Source organism: Protomyctophum parallelum, assembly GCF_964188405.1.
Source record: "Protomyctophum parallelum genome assembly, chromosome: 13".
NCBI lineage: Eukaryota > Metazoa > Chordata > Actinopteri > Myctophiformes > Myctophidae > Protomyctophum > Protomyctophum parallelum.
Genome location: NC_139708.1, coordinates 48,365,803 through 48,385,802, shown reverse-complemented (window position 1 = coordinate 48,385,802; position 20,000 = coordinate 48,365,803). Strand labels below are relative to the sequence as shown.

At 43.4% G+C, this 20,000-nt stretch overlaps 2 protein-coding genes across 2 annotated transcripts in view; both read left to right on the top strand.

Annotated features, from left to right (window-relative positions):
• cdc42ep1b (CDC42 effector protein (Rho GTPase binding) 1b) overlaps positions 1 to 20,000 on the top strand; it is a 232,022-nt gene that overhangs the window by 195,161 nt on the left and 16,861 nt on the right. The window lies entirely within an intron of this gene.
• The window catches only part of card11 (caspase recruitment domain family, member 11), a gene marked incomplete at both ends in the record, with an annotated part of 47,107 nt that overhangs the window by 14,400 nt on the left and 12,707 nt on the right, over positions 1 to 20,000 (top strand). The window contains 11 exons of the mRNA XM_083779191.1: positions 3,612 to 3,737; positions 5,078 to 5,275; positions 6,679 to 6,837; positions 11,627 to 11,702; positions 12,794 to 13,020; positions 15,421 to 15,527; positions 15,613 to 15,653; positions 15,823 to 15,937; positions 16,033 to 16,234; positions 17,082 to 17,208; positions 19,565 to 19,817. Of these exons, the coding sequence (XP_083635317.1) occupies positions 3,612 to 3,737; positions 5,078 to 5,275; positions 6,679 to 6,837; positions 11,627 to 11,702; positions 12,794 to 13,020; positions 15,421 to 15,527; positions 15,613 to 15,653; positions 15,823 to 15,937; positions 16,033 to 16,234; positions 17,082 to 17,208; positions 19,565 to 19,817 (1,631 nt within the window). The remainder of the gene's footprint in view (positions 1 to 3,611; positions 3,738 to 5,077; positions 5,276 to 6,678; positions 6,838 to 11,626; positions 11,703 to 12,793; positions 13,021 to 15,420; positions 15,528 to 15,612; positions 15,654 to 15,822; positions 15,938 to 16,032; positions 16,235 to 17,081; positions 17,209 to 19,564; positions 19,818 to 20,000) is intronic.

Here is a 20,000-nt window from a genome sequence, read left to right as displayed (position 1 = left end):
GTGAGTGGCCGAGATTTTGGGTATTGGAATTTGGCTTAACCTCAATCTTTTCCTAATTGTAAATTTCTCTTGTATTACCAAAAACAAAATCACACTTGTGTGAAGTGAGGGGCGCCTCTCATCATCATGAATCATCATGCAATGCAGCATACATCATCACATTCCGGCCAATCATAGTTGGCCGTCTTCAATTGTATAGTTGTGAGGTTGGGTGGGGGGGGGGGGGATGTGGCCCTCACAAATATGGTAATACAAGTACACGCACGCACGCCATTGAACTGCACTGATACAGTGAATGCAAACAGTAACCAAAAGGATAACAATAAAAGCTCTCTTTAAATCGGTTTGAGGGAAAAGGAAGTTCCGTTTGATAGTTCTTGCCTGTCGACTACAAAACAATACTACAACATGACGTAACGATATCATCCTGATGACTACAAAACAATACTACAACATGACATAACGATATCATCCTGATGACTACAAAATAATACTACAACATGACGTAACGATATCATCCTGATGACTACAAAACAATACTACAACATGACGTAAGGATATCATCCTGATGACTACAAAACAATACTACAACATGACGTAACGATATCATCCTGATGACTACAAAACAATACTACAACATGACGTAACGATACCATCCTGATGACTACAAAACAATACTACAACATGACGTAACGATATCATCCTGATGACTACAAAACAATACTACAACATGACGTAACGATATCATCCTGATGACTACAAAACAATACTACAACATGACGTAACGATATCATCCTGATGACTACAAAACAATATTACAACATGACGTAACGATAAATCATCCGCTCCCGACCGGATCACATACCCGAAATGGTGCCCAGGCTAGCGTCACGCTGGTTGCGCCCCTGAGTTGGGGAGGTGGTGAGTGCAAAGAAAGCACATACCAGTGTGCAGTGGCATGTGACAGTAAGAGGAGAAACCCATTGCTCCCAGTTATAGGCCATCTATGACTCTTCTCCATCCGACACGGTTTTGGGGCTGTCCTCTCTGCCTTACGCCAGCTGATTCCCTGTCTCTTCACCTCCAGGTGCTTTTATGTAGTTCCAGGGACCTCCCAGAAGCAAATATTTGAGTTAAAAATGTTCACTCTGAAAGAATATCTATTCAAAGATTTGTGCCACATTTTCACGATTTTTAAAAAATAGCAAGATCTACAAGCTCATAGCGTGGCACTGGTGCTATTTTTGAACAGCTAAAGCATAACATAATGCCTAATACACCAAAAGGGGTTCCTGCCCAAAATCACTTCATAAAATACAATCTACAAGCAATCTACAAGCATAAAATACAATCTACAAGCTCGCGTGCCAGTTTGTACAGATGGGGGGTCCGCGGTATCAATTTGACTTGAACATTCTTTTGCGAAGCACTGCTGATTGCTGAACTGTATCCACAGAGTGGTGTGCATGCATGTGACCCACTCCAGTATATCTGCCTGAAATAGCTGGCAAGCTACTGTACGCATAATTACTGAAACAGCCCGTGTTTCGGTTTATGACCTTAAAGAAAAATAGACTCCATGTTTGTGTTTTTATATGTGAGTTTCGGTTTGGCTTTTATACTGTTGGATCATGATTCATGACTTCTCAATTGATAGAAATCATGTTCTGGGTCTATACTCAAAAGAGTATAGACTTTCTCTTGTCTCTTGGGAATTTCAATTCTGACGAAGTCAAGGTTTTCTGTGGAGTCCCAAAGCCCAGTTCTTGGTTCACTGCTCTCTTAATATACAAATATAGCCTATATAATGCTTTCACTTGGTACCATCATACAGAGACATGACGTATTCCTTATAAATATGTGAATTGCAGAGCTTTCATCAACCATTGGGTGTCCCAAAAGCTTCCACTGCTGAACAAAGCCAGTAAGGTTCAGACACGAGAGAGACATTTCTATTTGGCTTCACTGTCTCAAAAACCTATATGTATGCACATGCACAGCATACCTCGTATTAAGAACATTACTAGAACAGTTATTTATCATTTAAAAAACAGTATCAAATCCAAAGAGACCCTGAAATACTGGTCGGTGAATCCATGTCCAACAGGTTAGATTACTGAATTGCCGTCGCCATTGCCTTCCCATAGACACTGTGTGGGAAAGACTCCAGCTCATTGGACATTCTGCAGCCAGAGTGCTCACTGGGATAAGAAAATGTTGAGCGCTGTACGTGAATTATTAATGTCCTCTCTACAGAAATACAGAATTGCATTTCAAGGTACTACTTACTGTTTTACAAGCATTTACACAGTCTAGCTCCTGAATACATCTGTCAGCTGCTAACGGCTTTTAAATCAACCACTTTTAGTCTCCTGAAATAGCAGGACCTCTTTATTGCCTTTTGTTATTTTGTGTGTGTGTTTGGTGTGGTTTGGGGCCATTGAATTCCATGCGTTGTAATCACTAGGGACGACGCGCGTCAACGTGCAACAGGACATATCACACCGCAGGGACAACGCTAAAACCGTCTCGACCCTTTGGTGTGCAATCACACAAGATACAAGTACACCCTACACCAGCAAAGCACACGGATATATAGACGGACTTAACTTGCTCTGCCCTGACTCTCAGGTCATCATTCGCTGAAGGAAAACAATAATACATGTGATATCTTATCTCTCTCTCTCCTGCACAGCCATAGAACTACTGCTGCTGGTAGCTGTGTGACCTTTGACCTGTACTCCTTACTCTCCTGCTGCTGGTAGATGTGACCTTTGACCTGTAAATGTAAACCTTACTCTCCTGCTGCTGGTAGCTGTGTGACCTTTGACCTGTAAACCTTACTCTACTGCTGCTGGTAGATGTGACCTTTGACCTGTAAATGTAAACCTTACTCTACTGCTGCTGGTAGCTGTGACCTTTGACCTGTAAATGTAAACCTTACTCTACTGCTGCTGGTAGCTGTGACCTTTGACCTGTAAATGTAAACCTTACTCTACTGCTGCTGGTAGCTGTGTGACCTTTGACCTGTAAACCTTACTCTACTGCTGCTGGTAGCTGTGACCTTTGACCTGTAAATGTAAACCTTACTCTACTGCTGCTGGTAGCTGTGTGACCTTTGACCTGTACTCCTTACTCTACTGCTGCTGGTAGCTGTGACCTTTGACCTGTAAATGTAAACCTTACTCTACTGCTGCTGGTAGCTGTGTGACCTTTGACCTGTACTCCTTACTCTACTGCTGCTGGTAGCTGTGACCTTTGACCTGTAAATGTAAACCTTACTCTACTGCTGCTGGTAGCTGTGTGACCTTTGACCTGTAAACCTTACTCTACTGCTGCTGGTAGCTGTGACCTTTGACCTGTAAATGTAAACCTTACTCTCCTGCCGCTGGTAGCTGTGTGACCTTCGACCTGTACTCCTTGACTTATACGGCCCTTATCTAGTCTATAGCGGATAGCGGATTACAGCCTGGCTGTTTCTCAGCTAACAGCTGAAAACAAGTTCATCAACGATAAGAAATATAATATAGAAATATAACTTTGCTTCATCTGTGTGTGTGTGTGTGTGTGTGTGTGTGTGTGTGTGTGTGTGTGTGTGTGTGTGTGTGCAGTACTTGGAAAAGAAGGAGGATTTGGAGCTGAAGTGTTCCACGTTGCAGAAGGACTGTGAGATGTACCGCAACCGCATGAACACCTACATCGTCCAGCTGGATGAGATGATGAAGGAGAGAGACCAGGTAACACGCACGAACACACACACACACACACGCGCGCACACGCACACGCACACGCACACACACGCACACGCACATGCACACGCACACACACACACCAGTGTTGATTTCGTCGACTAAAACTAAGAGGAAAAATGGTCGTCGACTACCTCTTTTCACTGACGAAAACGAAATGGAAACTGGCATTCACGTTCAACAACTTGCATCACACCTGTGACTGACTGGCTCTATGGTCAAGTCAAGTCAAGTCACCTTTATTTATATAGCACATTTAAAAACAACAGAAGTTGACCCAAAGTGCTTTCCATATATAAAAATACAAAATTAAAATAAACGTTTAGCAATACTTCGTATAAGAAAAATACAATATTACAACATTTAAGGAGCATGAAACAACAAAAAAGCCTACCGATTACAAAAAGGTTTAAAACATTCACAGGACTAGGAGCTGAAGGCAATGGAGAAAAGGTGAGTTTTTAGGGAGGATTTGAAACTGTCGATGGTTGGGCTGGATTTGATGTGTAGTACGTGGGAGACTATTCCAGAGTTTGGGGGCAATTACTGACAAGGCCCCTTAGGTCGCCTTTGGTTTTTTGGGTCGTTAAGGGGACAGCAAGGGGCAATTGGGAGGTGGTGGTTGGTGGTGACAGGCAGGGTTAAGGCTAAAGGACTCGACAGAGTCGACAGAGTTCCAAGTACCAGTACGCAGCTCTCCTCTCTCTCTCTTAATGAGTGTGTGGGGATCGCCAATTTATCCTTTTCCCAATCCCCGTATCACCACCATAGACTGTAAAAAATATGGACAAAGCGTTCCCCGGGTCTAACATGAACGTAAAATGAAGCCTGTCAATCCTTGAATTGTAAATCGCCATCTTTCTTGATCCGTTTGGGCCCAGCTGGCCCATTGGCTGGCCCAGACAACGAGGCGGGACTTCCCCCCTTCTTCTTAGTTGGTTTTTATTTTGACTCGAGTGTGTGGGGAATCCCGATCATAGACTGTAACGGTGGCCACGCCCCTCAGAACATACGCGACTTCATGGTAATTTCTTTAATAAATGGGACCATAATTTTCCAAAAAGAATATTATGACATTAGAAATGAGACTTTAAACTAGTGACTGGAAGCAGAAAGTATTCATGACCATGAAATACATGGACTTCTATGGGGGTTTTTTTGGGCCCAATGACAGCGCCATAACAGGCCATTATATAAACTTTCAGGAAATCCCGATTTCCTTAGTGGCTTCACAAAATATATATGTCTGACTGCCCCCCTGGTCACCACCAACTTGCAAAAAAAAAAACCCCAGCTGATCTGCTACTTTATAATGTGTGTGTGCGCAGGCGTTCAAGTCCAGGGACGAGGCCCAGCATCATTTCTCTCAGTGTCTGGTGGATAAGGACAAGTACCGCAAACTGATCCGAGAGCTGGAGGAGAAGAGCGACGAGCTCCACATCCAGATCGTACGCAAAGAGGGGAAGTTGGTGACGCTGGAGTCACGGCTACGACGTCTGTACAAGGACAACTGTCTGGACACTAATGTAAGTCTGGAGTCACAGCTACGACGTCTGTACAAGGACAACTGTCTGGACACTAATGTAAGTCTGGAGTCACGGCTACGACGTCTGTACAAAGACAACTGTCTGGACACTAATGTAAGTCTGGAGTCACGGCTACGACGTCTGTACAAAGACAACTGTCTGGACACTAATGTAAGTCTGGAGTCACGGCTACGGCGTCCGTACAAAGACAACTGTCTGGACACTAATGTAAAGAATGCAGCTGGAAGAGGCCTTTTCCTTATTTATAATATTTATCTCTCTAACTCTAATTAACCTCTCTTCTTGCCCTCAATCTGTTCTACTTTTCCCCTCCCCCCCCCCCCCCCCCCTCCCTGCCAATTCAATTAATTTCAAAGGGGTATTGTTGACATTGTAAATATACATGTATTTGGGGTTTTTTTTTAAATAAAGAAAAAGTACAGTTATGACCTACTAGAATAAGGACACATATTAGCAGAGCTGCCTGTAGTACAGTAAGTATAGTAGGTACAAAACTAAATATTTCGCTTTTGATGTAAAAAAAACGAAACTAAACGGATTAAAATGTAAAATATAGCAGCCATTTGTCGAATATATTAAACGATATCCGTTTAGTTTGCAGAGTCAGTAGGTCTGTGTACAGCAGTGTTTATTTTGTCGACTAAAAGAATTAAAAAATGTTCGTCGACTACCTTTTTTCACTGGTGAAAACTAAATGGAAACCAAATGAAAATTAAGCTATGATGACTAAAACTAAACAAATAAAAACTAGGCTAAAATGTTAGGACAAAAGATCCAGTATATGTCAGTTTACACTTGGTTGCATGCTGAAAATAGCTGATCTACAAGCTCACAACGCGACGCGTTGTGAGCTTGTAGATCGGCTAGCTTGTGAGCTTGTAGATCGGCTGTTTTCAGCAAGTATAAAAACTGTCTAAATTTAGACTAACACTAAGACATTCCAGGTGACTAAAATTGACAAACTGTTTAATTCCAAAGACTATGACTAAACTCAAACAGGTCTTTAAGAGGAAGCAATCTGATTGGTTGAAACAGCCTTCTAGCCGGTGGTTTAACCAGCACACACCACCACCTAATCAAAACAAATAATTCAGCCGCTCTGTTCTCCCAGAGCGCTAGCAAACTCGGTGGCTAGGCTAGCTAGTTTCTTTGGACATTTGTGGTCGTAGTGACTACATCTGTCATTATTTTTTTTATTTTTTTCAGCGATTCTCTTTGTTTTAAGGGTAACTGTTGTAGAATAGCAATATTACACTCGTTCCTGACCGCATCACTGTCGTGGCAATAATCACGTTAAACCACACCCTCTCGTGTAATATTGCTTAATTGATTGTTGTTTGTCTCTCAATTAAATCGGTTGTGTTTTTGTTTTTGTTTTTCAGAGTTTGCCGAGGGACCTGCCCCCGACCATCATATGTCAGGGGGAGGAGTTTAAACCTTCCCAGGGCCAATCGGAATGCTCCAGCGATGACTCGCCTGCACAGTCCTTCTTCCTGCCCGAAGAGCCGCCACGCCTCAGGCGCCGACAAAACCTGAAACAGGTCCGGGGTCAGCCCTAAAACACACAACCACTGACCCGGGGTCAGCCCTAAAACACACAACCACTGACCTGGGGTCAGCCCTAAAACACACAACCACTGACCCGGGGTCAGCCCTAAAACACACAACCACTGACCCCGGGTCAGCCCTAAAACACACAACCACTGACCCGGGGTCAGCCCTAAAACACACAACCACTGACCCGGGGTCAGCCCTAAAACACACAACCACTGACCCGGGGTCAGCCCTAAAACACACAAACACTGACCCGGGGTCAGCCCTAAAACACACAACCACTGACCCCGGGTCAGCCCTAAAACACACAACCACTGACCCGGGGTCAGCCCTAAAACACACAACCACTGACCCGGGGTCAGCCCTAAAACACACAACCACTGACCCGGGGTCAGCCCTAAAACACACAACCACTGACCCGGGGTCAGCCCTAAAACACACAACCACTGACCCGGGGTCAGCCCTAAAACACACAACCACTGACCCGGGGTCAGCCCTAAAACACACAACCACTGACCCGGGGTCAGCCCTAAAACACACAACCACTGACCCGGGGTCAGCCCTAAAACACACTACTACTGACCCGGGGTCAGCCCTAAAACACACAACCACTGACCCGGGGTCAGCCCTAAAACACACTACCACTGACCCGGGGTCAGCCCTAAAACACACAACCACTGACCCGGGGTCAGCCCTAAAACACACTACTACTGACCCGGGGTCAGCCCTAAAACACACAACCACTGACCCGGGGTCAGCCCTAAAACACACAAACACTGACCCTGGGTCAGCCCTAAAACACACAAACACTGACCCAGGGTCAGCCCTAAAACACACAACCACTGACCCAGGGTCAGCCCTAAAACACACAGACTGTCTTGGTTGATTCTCACAGAGGCCAAAATGTCAAATGAAATTGAACACAAAAGTGAGTATACAGCGACGCATAGATTTGTGGAAGATTGCTCTCCTCCACCTCTAAAATAACATGGGAACGAATTAAAACGAAATCCCCCAAGGTTTGACGGGTGCAGTACTTTGGTTAGACAGTTTTTGGTTTAGACTAGTCATTGGTTAGACCAGTCATTAGTCCTACATCTACAACCTATCTCAAACCCTCACCCTAACCCTAACCTCCCACGAGGCAGCACACCTAAACCTAACCGTAACCCATGTCTAACCAATGCTATATCTTTTTTTTTTTTTTTTTAAGATATTTTTTTTGCGGCTTACGCCTTTTATTGGTTTTTTGAAGGGACAGACAGTAGGCTGACAGGAAACGGGAGAGAGATGGGGGAAGACATGCAGTAAAGGCCGTGTCGGGCTCGGGAGTCGAACCCGCGGCACACTGCGACTGGATTACCAGTCGGGTGCCCAGACGGTTACGCCACCGCCTGGGCACCAATGCTATATCTAACCAAAGTATGCCTCCCGGTTTGACAGCCAGCCAGCCTGTCACAGCGTGATCGACCGTCCCTCCAAGATGATGGGGACGTCGGGATAATATCACTTTAATATCACGCCATTTTGAAGACGAGCTTCAAATGTCGACACTGATAAACGTTAAACGGCTGACAAACGTAAAAAAATAAATACCGGAGGGATCAGGGTTTTATAGTTTAAGGGGCAGACTCTTAGGGCTCCATTTTCACTCGAGCATTCTAAATACCGTAATCTCCGGACTATAAGCCGCTACTTTTTCCCCATGCTATGAACCCTGCGGCCTATACAACGGTGCGGCTAATCTATGGATTTTTACAGCTGACGGCCACTAGGGGACCTTCTAAATCTACCTCTACGGCAGGCTAGGATTTAGCAGTGGGGAAGGGGTGTTCCCCCCCAGTGCTATATTGCTTCATAGCCTTACGGACGGTCTATGCTCAGAGTCATAGCCCAGCATGCCTTGAAGTCCCAAACCCCATTTGGAGTGATGAAACTGAACGAGCAAATGGAATCGCGCACGGCACACAATGCCTGCCGCAAGCCAAATAACTTCTTTGACTATACAATTACTATATATAAACACAATGGACACAAGGAAGTGGCAGGCTGATTATAGGAAAATGACAAAGAGATGCGTAGGAGAATAAGGAGAGATGGCGCAGCCTGACTCTGCGGACATCTCCATTGGCCGGTGTGCAGGGGTGCGCCGATATACCAAACTAATTTGGCATTCCGGCTTTACGGGTGCTTTTAAACTCCACTATGCGCCTTCCCAAATGTAGCAATTTAGGGGAAAGCGTGCCAACACGCTAGGGCTGTCAGTTCACATCTATAATCCAATTCGAATTTCATTGCTTCATTATTTGTAATTTTCGAAAATATTCGAATATTTACATTGTTTATTTTAGCTTATATTTAGCCTATAATAATACACAGAATATAATACGATGCACGTTCTGTCCACTAGAGGGCCCCCCCTTCCAAACGACAAAGCAGTACTTTCAGTTTCAGCACACGTAATAATGGTTTTCACGGCACAAAATAGCGTTTAAACTGTTTTATTGAGCACAGTGCACTCAGCACGGTAAGATTGTTGTCTGTCTATAGTGCAAATGCATTTTACAGTGAACGTGAAACGTAAAACGACAGGCCTAGCGCGAGACCCACCGAATGCTTGTGTTTCCACCAGGGGGGCAGTCAGCCAGATATTTCGTGAAGCCTCATTTGAAATCGGTAGTTCATATAATGGCCTGTTGGACTGCTGGACTGGACCCAAAAAGCCCCATAGCTCCATAGAGGCCCATGTATTTTGGCCCAACTTCACCTAGACTGTTATACCTTAATAAACATGGTCATGAATACTTTCTTCTTCCAGTCACTAGTTTAAAGTCTCATTTCTAATGTCATAATATTCTTTTTGGAAAATTATGGTCCCATTAATTAAAAAAATGACGCGTATGTTCTGAGGGGCGTGGCTACCGTTACAGTCTATGATCGGGATTCCCCTCCCACTCAAGAGTCTTCTCCTCCCACTCGAGTCAAAATAAAAACCAACGGAGAAAAAGGGGGGAAGTCCCGCCTCGTTGTCTGGGCAGCCAATGACCAGCTGGTACAAAACGGAGCCAGCCAATGGCCAGCTGGTACCAAACGGATCTAGAAAGATGGCGACTTACATCAGGAATTAGCATATCATTACAGGCTTCATTTTACGTTCATGTTAGACCCGGGGAACGCTTTGTCCATATTTTTTACAGTCTATGGTTTCCACGGACATTATGTCATGTCATTGCGGTCACTCTAAGCGCCGCCGCTCCTCCGGACATTTCGGAACTTTTCGGGGGTACCGCCTGGGTTCTGCGCGACGGGCTTGACCATGCGGAGTAGCCCTCGTCGGCCCGCTCAGGACCCACGGAACCGCGGGCTTGTCAGCGGCGGTACCGCGAGGCCACGGGGCCTAGAACGCACGAAAATCCAGCCTCCGAAAATATTTTCGAGACATTTCGACGTTTTTGACCGCGTGCTCAGCCTTTGCAATCGGTGCCCTTGTCACCTTCGTGTAGCTGGCTAGTCTCCGCTCATTTATCACCGCGCCACTAAGCCGTCTCTATTACGGTCGCGAGGCCACGGGGTCCGGAACCCGGCCCACATTCGCTCTTCACATGCAGTGGAAGCGGCCGAGGAGATTTCACAGCGGTAGATTCGTTACTCAATACATTTAGTGAGCGGATAAAATAACATAAAAAATAACATAAAACAAAATAAAAATATGAAATAGAATTAATAAATGATAAAAGCTCCATTCGAATGGCAATTTTACAATTTTAGCTTTCGAATATATATATTTTTTTTAATATTCGAATTTCTTTCATATTATGAAATTCGTTCTGACAGCCCTACAACACGCCCATGACCACACATCTAGGCGCAAATGCCGGTGTGGGCATAATAGATAGTGGGTGACGCTGGACCAAAATACCATTAAGGGACAGAGCAAGCTCCTACACTCGTAATTTCCGGGCGAAAATGGAGCCCCTAATGCACTAAGTCACTGGACTGGACTGTTCAGATCAGTGTGTTGTGTTGTTCAGATCAGTGTGTTGTGTTGTGTTGTTCAGATCAGTGTGTTGTGTTTTTTGTTGTTCAGATCAGTGTGTTGTGTTGTTCAGATCAGTGTGTTGTGTTTTTTGTTGTTCAGATCAGTGTGTTGTGTTGTTCAGATCAGTGTGTTGTGTTGTTCAGATCAGTGTGTTGTGTTGTTCAGATCAGTGTGTTGTGTTTTTTGTTGTTCAGATCAGTGTGTTGTGTTGTTCAGATCAGTGTGTTGTGTTGTGTTGTTCAGATCAGTGTGTTGTGTTGTGTTGTTCAGATCAGTGTGTTGTGTTGTGTTGTTCAGATCAGTGTGTTCTGTTGTTCAGATCAGTGTGTTGTGTTGTTCAGATCAGTGTGTTGTGTTGTTCAGATCAGTGTGTTGTGTTGTGTTGTTCAGATCAGTGTGTTGTGTTTTATGTTGTTCAGATCAGTGTGTTGTGTTTTATGTTGTTCAGATCAGTGTGTTGTGTTGTGTTGTTCAGATCAGTGTGTTGTGTTGTGTTGTTCAGATCAGTGTGTTGTGTTGTGTTGTTCAGATCAGTGTGTTGTGTTGTGTTGTTCAGATCAGTGTGTTGTGTTGTGTTGTTCAGATCAGTGTGTTGTGTTGTGTTGTTCAGATCAGTGTGTTGTGTTGTGTTGTTCAGATCAGTGTGTTGTGTTGTTCAGATCAGTATGTTGTGTTGTGTTGTTCAGATCAGTGTGTTGTGTTGTTCAGATCAGTGTGTTGTGTTTTATGTCGTTCAGATCAGAGTGAAGTCTCCAGTCTCTGCTCCCAAAGTCCTGGATCTGCCGGTCTACTCTGAGGTCCTTCCACACGCAGGTGACACACCGATCCACCGCTAATACTGTAAAATATAATAACACCGTACCGCGCATTCACACCGATCCACCGCTAATACTGTCAAATATAATAACACCGTACTCAAACACTGAACGCACTGTTACTAGTAAGCAACCTGTATGCACAACGCAAAGGCTGCACGTATGCAGTCAGAGCATTATCTATTGTTTATTTCTATGTTTTTAATGAGACTCTCTTTTTCTGTTTTAATCATTTGTAGTTAATGGTTCAAAACAAGAGTTTGGTTTGGCGATAATAATGTGTTTTTTGGAGGGACTGCCACACTTTTCAACATTGACACACGTTTGACTATTTTGACATTGTGTTCATTTAACCCATTCTGACCTGAGATCAGATTCATACGAGGTTTCCGCCGGACACACACTGGTCTGATGAACCCATTCTGACCTGAGATCAGATTAAAAAAATGTCAGTCGCTCTTCGATTTTTCAAAAATAGCTAAAGCACGACATGATGCTGACACCAAAATGGGTGCCCGGTCAGAATGGTTTAAGGCTGTAGGCTACCTACTTGAATTAATTATATTTGCTTGTTCTGTTGCTAATTGCTATGTATGTTTTTTTTGTTTTTATTCGCAGTGAGATGTAAGCTACACAAAATGTACATCCCAGTGCAGAGATGCATACTGAGGCCGATAAAATAAAAAAAGCCTTCTAAATCCTAAATGTTTCTATGTCAGTGGTGCTCAACCTTTTTTCATATCACGGACCCCCAGAATGATCTGTATTTGGCCACGGCCCCCCATCTGAAAATATGTCGTTCCAGGACACCCCAACCCCCCACCCAGAAACAAAGATTTGAGTTAAAAACGTTCGCTCGTTCGAAAGAATAGATCAAAGATTTGTGCCACATTTTCACGATTTTTCAAAAGCAGATCTACAAGCTCATGCCGCGGCACGAGCTTGTTGTAGATCTGCTATTTTTCAACAGCTAAAGTTTATTCTCAGTGAGATGTGAGCTACACAAATAGCCTACAGCTAAAGTATAACATAATGCTTAAAACACCAAAAGGGGCGTGACTGTGTAATAAGACATTCTGTCCTGTGCAGCGTTGTCGGTGAGTGGAGGAGAAGCTTCGGAGGACCACAGCACATCCAAGTCTCACGTCAACAACAACGTCTGCCCCCCTTCCCCCCTGCCCCCACCTTCCCCCCTGCCCTCCCCCCCTACTCCCACCCACCACCACCCACTGTCCTCCGCTCCCCCCCTCCTCCCCCCCTCCTCCTCCTCCTCCTCCCCCTCGCCTCTGGTAGAACTGTCCATCAGGGACAAAATGGTGAGCTCCTCAACATGTCATATATTATCCCATTCTGACCTGAGATCAGATTCATACAAGGTTTCCACTGGACACACACTGGTCTGATGAACCCATTCTGACCTGAGATCAGATTCTAGAAATGTCAGTCGCTCTTCGATTTTTCAAAAATAGCAGACCTACAAGCTCGTATCGCGCCACTCGGTGGCGCGATATGAGCTTGTAGATCTGCTATTTTTCAATAGCTAAAGCATAACATGATGCTGACACCAAAATGGGTGCCCGTTCAGAATGGGTTATATATCCCACCAGATGAACTGTACACACACATCGCACGTTTAAAGGAGAATTCCATGCTAGAAGGCTTACTTACCTTTCGTACCTGTCTTTGTAGTCGTTACGTCTCCACCAAAGAGGTCCAGGTGGTTTTTTGTGCAAAAGCTCCTTATTGGCTATTTCCCCTACCATAAGCGCTCAATGAATTGCATTGAATTGAATGGGAATTGAATGGGGCTATGTAAATATTACTTACATTTACTCTTCATAATGTAAATAATATCCCAAGCGGCACAGTTTACTACTTATTTCGATGGAAATAAGCAAATTAGCACAACACCCCATAGGCAATGTTCCCCCTAACGTGCGCCCGTGCGCGCGCGCGCACATGGCCAAATGCTCTCGCGCACAACTGAAATCTGTCGCGCACAGACACCGACGCTGGTGTAAAAAAAAGTTTTCTTTAAAAGAAAAAGGTGTTCCCCCCGAGTATCATCTACATTACAGTAATAATACCTATCCTGAGTCGACATTTGCCCACACTTTATTTCTATTTACTTCAGTTTATTTAGATTACACACACACACTGAGGCGAGGCGACAGACAGGTCTCCTCCCCTCCTTTTTTGACTCTTTGCTCTCCTCTCCTCTCCTCCTGTGTATACTGCGCCCAGTGCGCCGTCTGCGCGGCGAGTGAGGACCTTAATAGGTGGAGACGTAGCAGGCAGCACTGCAGTGCAGTCAGTGTGTGAAACCCCAAGAACCAGATAAGATCGCGTTGCGCCTTGGACCCGTGCGTTGATGGGACATTTAGATTTAAAAGGCGAACGGATGGAAGTGCGGCTGTGCGCAACAAGGAGAGGGGGAATAACGTTAGCTTCGCATTAGCTGGTTAGCTCACGTTGTTATCACTACAGCACAATTAAGCCTCCGCAGTCCAGTGTACTTGTGAATGAAACAACATGTGGAAGTTAACATTAATCTCTAGCGGTCTAGTTCCATATGGAACCTCTCTCTGTAATTATCCAATCTGTTAATACAGCTTTCTTCAATCAATCAATCAATCCCTCTGCTATGTAGAGCTACATATAATAATAGCTCATATCTGGCGTAGTAGGGGCTGCTGACGTTCGACAATCTGAGAAACTATAGGAGTTGACACACCAACAAACTCGGTCTTAGTGTGTGTGTGTGTGTGTGTGTGTGTGTGTGTGTGTGTGTGTGTGTGTGTGTGTGTGTGTGTGTGTGTGTGTGTGTGTGTGTGTGTGTGTGTGTCCCAATAAAGTTTACGGTTTCTCATGCCCTCCATGTAATGCACAATTGAGTACTGAGTAGGCTATTCATATACCAGTCGTTCTCAACCCAGATGACAGTGAAGTGACAATTTAAGGACTTTAAAGACTTTTATAATGCCTCAAAGGCTCTAAAAGAAAAAATACCATTACTGCATCAAAAGTAATCAGCAAACCATGCTATAAAAACTGGTCAAACTGGTGAAAATAGCCGATCTACAAGTTCACAACGAGCTTGTAGATTGGCTATTTTCACAATATTTATCTGTGGAACCATTCTGTTGCTTGTCTGGGTGGGGGGGTCCCCAGTTCAAATATGATTACTTTGGGGGCCTGAAAAGGTTGAGAACCACTGATAACTGAATATTTCTAAAATTGCTAGCCTACCACCTTGAAAAATGTAACTTGCGTAACCTTATGTAACTATTCATTGATTCACTCGTATACCAAAATCCATTTTGAAAAAAGAAAATAAATCACACCTGTGTGAAGTGAGGGGCGCTCACTTCGCATTATCTAACGTTTGGATAGTTGGTGTCAAGGTGACGTATGTTTGCTCAGTAGTTGCTGATGTCTGCTCAGGAGGTTTGAGTGTTTGCTCAGACCGAAAATTTTTTAGAGGGAACATTGCCCATAGGCCCATTCAATTCCCATTCAATGCAATGCAATTCATTGAGGGCTTATGGTAGGGGAAATAGCCAATAAGGAGCTTTTGCACAAAAAAGCACCTGGACCTCTTTGGTGGGGACGTAACGACTACAAAGAAAGGTACGTAAGAAAGCCTTTTAGTATGGAATTGTCCTTTAACGGCTCCATTATTATGCTTATATATATATATATATTCATACGTTTAGGTGCGTTGTCGTAATGACAGCATCCAGTCCATGCTCGCGGAGCCGCCAGAGAAAGCCTCGCTCTACCGGAGAGAGAGAGAGAGAGAACATGACTTTCTAGTCCGCAGGTAACGGTCTGGCTCTGTTCAACTTAAAACCCACTGTTAGTATGATTTGTGTGATGAAACGTTGACGTTTTTTGGTCTCTTCCAGCCTGTCAGACTTTGACAGTGACAACATGGAACTGGAGTTTGGTAAGAGCTGTTTTTATTTTTTAACACACTAGACCAGCAGAACTGTGCATTTACGTTGCCTATTATTTCTGTCTGTCTTTCTGCCCGTTGACTTACCTCTGTCTGTCTGTCTGTCTGTCTGTCTGTCTGTCTGTCTGTCTGTCTGTCTGTCTGTCTGTCTGTCTGTCAGAGAACGAGGGTCCTCCGTCTGTCCACTCGTCGTCGTCCTCTCATCAGTCGGAGGGGATGGACACCTACGACCTTGAGCAGGTCAACAACATCTTCAGGAAGCTCTCACTGGAGAGGTACACGCGCACGCACGCACGCACGCACGCATTATCTTAAATATCTGTTATCTTAAAAATGTTCACATTTTTTGTGCGTGCGTGTGTGCGTGCAGGCCGTTCCGCCCGTCCCTCTCCTCCCTCTCCCGGGTCAGCTCCACGGTGAAGCCGGTCCAGGTGTTGTCGTTAGCCGGAGACAGCCTGCTGAAGGACATCAGCGTGGTGGGAGGCAACGACCGCGGCGTCTTCGTCGCCTCCGTCCAATCAGGCTCCGGCAGCGAGCGGGCGGGGCTACGCGAGGGACATCACCTCCTGTTGGTGAGCAAGTGCGGAACCGGATAAGTATAACCCCAGTGCATCTAATGAACCCATTTAAGGCCTATTCATAGTCTGGGTTTTCGGTGGTGAGCTGACCACCGCTCCGGTGGTGAGGTGACCACCGCTCCGTGGTGTTGAGCTCATGTTGTAGTTCGGTGGTCACCTCACCACCGAAAATCCAGACTATGTATGAGTCTTTAGACCTGAGGTCGATTCTACAAAGATGTTTTTTTCTGAAAAACCCCATGTTTCTGTATGTCAGTCGTTCTCAAAAACGTTCATGTCAAGGACCCCCAAAAATATATGTAATATGTCGCCGACCCCCGTCTGAAATTATATTGTTCCAGGGAGCCCCCCCCCCCCCCCAGAAGCAAACATATATAAAAAATATATATTAGAAGTTTTGCTCCACATTTTCACAATTTTTCAATAGCTAAAGTATAACATAATGCTTAGATGTTCCTGGCTTAAGTACCGTAATACTATTTTGAGGTATTTGTACTTTACTTATTATATAATATTATATAATATTTCCAATTTCCGGTACTTCTTTACTAATACTCCACTACGTCTCAGAGGCAGATGTTGTACTCCCTAGTTTGGGTATGTCATTATACAATAGAAGCCTGAGCTTGTAGATCTGATATTTTCACTATTTTAAAAATGGGGCTTATACTGTAAGTGGTTAACATTTATATTTACTGTGGTTATATAACCGAGACAAAGGCGCAAATTGCAAAGAATTCCACCACTGTTACAGTCGGTTTGTGCAGGATATACTATTGCTAGTGAATGCTACACTGCCTGTGTTTCAATCCCCTGTCCTTCACTGTGATTGGCTGACCAGCTGGAGGGGTGCATACGCGGGGAGAACCAAAGCGTTTCATTGGACACTAGTACTCAGGAAGAGGTCCATTGGACTCTGACGCATTGCACCGGACCCGTGCAGCTGCACTACCGAGCCAACTATGACTGTAAGGTTAACATTCATTTAACTATGACTGTAAGGTTAACGTTCATTTAACTATGACTGTAAGGTTAACATTCATTTAACTATGACTGTAAGGTTAACGTTCATTTAACTATGACTGTAAGGTTAACGTTCATTTAACTATGACTGTAAGGTTAACATTCATTTAACTATGACTGTAAGGTTAACGTTCATTTAACTATGACTGTAAGGTTAACGTTCATTTAACTATGACTGTAAGGTTAACATTCATTTAACTATGACTGTAAGGTTAACGTTCATTTAACTATGACTGTAAGGTTAACATTCATTTAACTATGACTGTAAGGTTAACATTCATTTAACTATGACTGTAAGGTTAACATTCATTTAACTATGACTGTAAGGTTAACGTTCATTTAACTATGACTGTAAGGTTAACATTCATTTAACTATGACTGTAAGGTTAACGTTCATTTAACTATGACTGTAAGGTTAACGTTCATTTAACTATGACTGTAAGGTTAACATTCATTTAACTATGACTGTAAGGTTAACATTCATTTAACTATGACTGTAAGGTTAACATTCATTTAACTATGACTGTAAGGTTAACATTCATTTAACTATGACTGTAAGGTTAACGTTCATTTAACTATGACTGTAAGGTTAACATTCATTTAACTATGACTGTAAGGTTAACATTCATTTAACTATGACTGTAAGGTTAACATTCATTTAACTATGACTGTAAGGTTAACATTCATTTAACTATGACTGTAAGGTTAACATTCATTTAACTATGACTGTAAGGTTAACGTTCATTTAACTATGACTGTAAGGTTAACATTCATTTAACTATGACTGTAAGGTTAACATTCATTTAACTATGACTGTAAGGTTAACATTCATTTAACTATGACTGTAAGGTTAACATTCATTTAACTATGACTGTAAGGTTAACGTTCATTTAACTATGACTGTAAGGTTAACATTCATTTAACTATGACTGTAAGGTTAACATTCATTTAACTATGACTGTAAGGTTAACGTTCATTTAACTATGACTGTAAGGTTAACATTCATTTAACTATGACTGTAAGGTTAACGTTAATTTAACTATGACTGTAAGGTTAACATTCATTTAACTATGACTGTAAGGTTAACGTTCATTTAACTATGACTGTAAGGTTAACGTTCATTTAACTATGACTGTAAGGTTAACATTCATTTAACTATGACTGTAAGGTTAACATTCATTTAACTATGACTGTAAGGTTAACGTTAATTTAACTATGACTGTAAGGTTAACGTTCATTTAACTATGACTGTAAGGTTAACATTCATTTAACTATGACTGTAAGGTTAACGTTCATTTAACTATGACTGTAAGGTTAACATTCATTTAACTATGACTGTAAGGTTAACATTCATTTAACTATGACTGTAAGGTTAACATTCATTTAACTATGACTGTAAGGTTAACATTCATTTAACTATGACTGTAAGGTTAACATTCATTTAACTATGACTGTAAGGTTAACATTCATTTAACTATGACTGTAAGGTTAACATTCATTTAACTATGACTGTAAGGTTAACATTCATTTAACTATGACTGTAAGGTTAACATTCATTTAACTATGACTGTAAGGTTAACATTCATTTTAATTGACATTGTTTTTATTAAACTCTCGTACCTGTTCAATAGAGGGTATGCGCGCGACATAATCATCAAACCCAGAAGTTATGCAGGAATGCCTACTGAGTGGCAAAAAACTACTTTCTGGCCTTGACAGCCCAGACACCCACACAGAAATGTCCTATTTTAATGCATTAAACAACGTTAAACAATGTTAAACTCACTTTGCACGTTGCTTAGCCACTCGATTTGCCACTCGATTTGCCACTCGATGTGCCATTCACTTTAAGCATGCGCATACCCTCTATTGAATCTGTGTGTATTTGTCTGTCTGCTTTCTAGCTATATTTGATTAATCTATATATGCATTTAAATCATAAAGTATATGTATGACTGTATAGCCTCATAATTGCCTAACTCACTTTTTGGTCAAATTGTAATTTTGCTCTCCTCTCCTCACACTCTCCTCTCCTCTCCTAATACTGCTGCATCATAGGCTAACGTTACTACAGCGCCCCCTACTGGCCCCTACTGGTACTCATACTGGTGCTCATTAACGTCACGTATAGGTGAACACAGACACACGGACATTGCTGTTCCTTGGAGTGGTTGCACCACTCAAAGAAAGGCAAAGAAGTTTAGGGATAAGGGGATTTAGCGGTGACGAAAATGGAGCCCCATGTGTCTTTGTGTACTGTATTTGTGAATTGTGTGTGTGTGCATGCGCGTGTGCCCCCAGGCTACCGCCGTCTCCAGAGGGACTTGGCGGACGGCGCCGTGGCGTCCGGCGACTCCTTCTACATCCGGGTCAACCTCGACGTGGCGGGCCAATCGGACGGCTGCTCGCTGAGCGTGCTCTGTGACGACGTGCTCCACGTCCTGGACACGCGGCACCAGGGCCGCCAGGAGGAGTGGCTGTGTGTCCCCGTTGACCCCTTCAGTGCCAACGACCTGCAGGCCGCCGACCGCGGCACACTGCCCAGCAACGCGCGGTATTATTGGTCCATTCATTGATTGATTGATTGATTGAAGTATTTATTAACCCATTCTGACCTGAGATCAGATTCTACAAAATGTCTTCTACATCCTATCCTCTTCTACATAACATAATGCTAACACCAAAATGGGTTCCCGTTCAGAATGGGTTAACCCATTTAGACCCGATTCTACAAAAT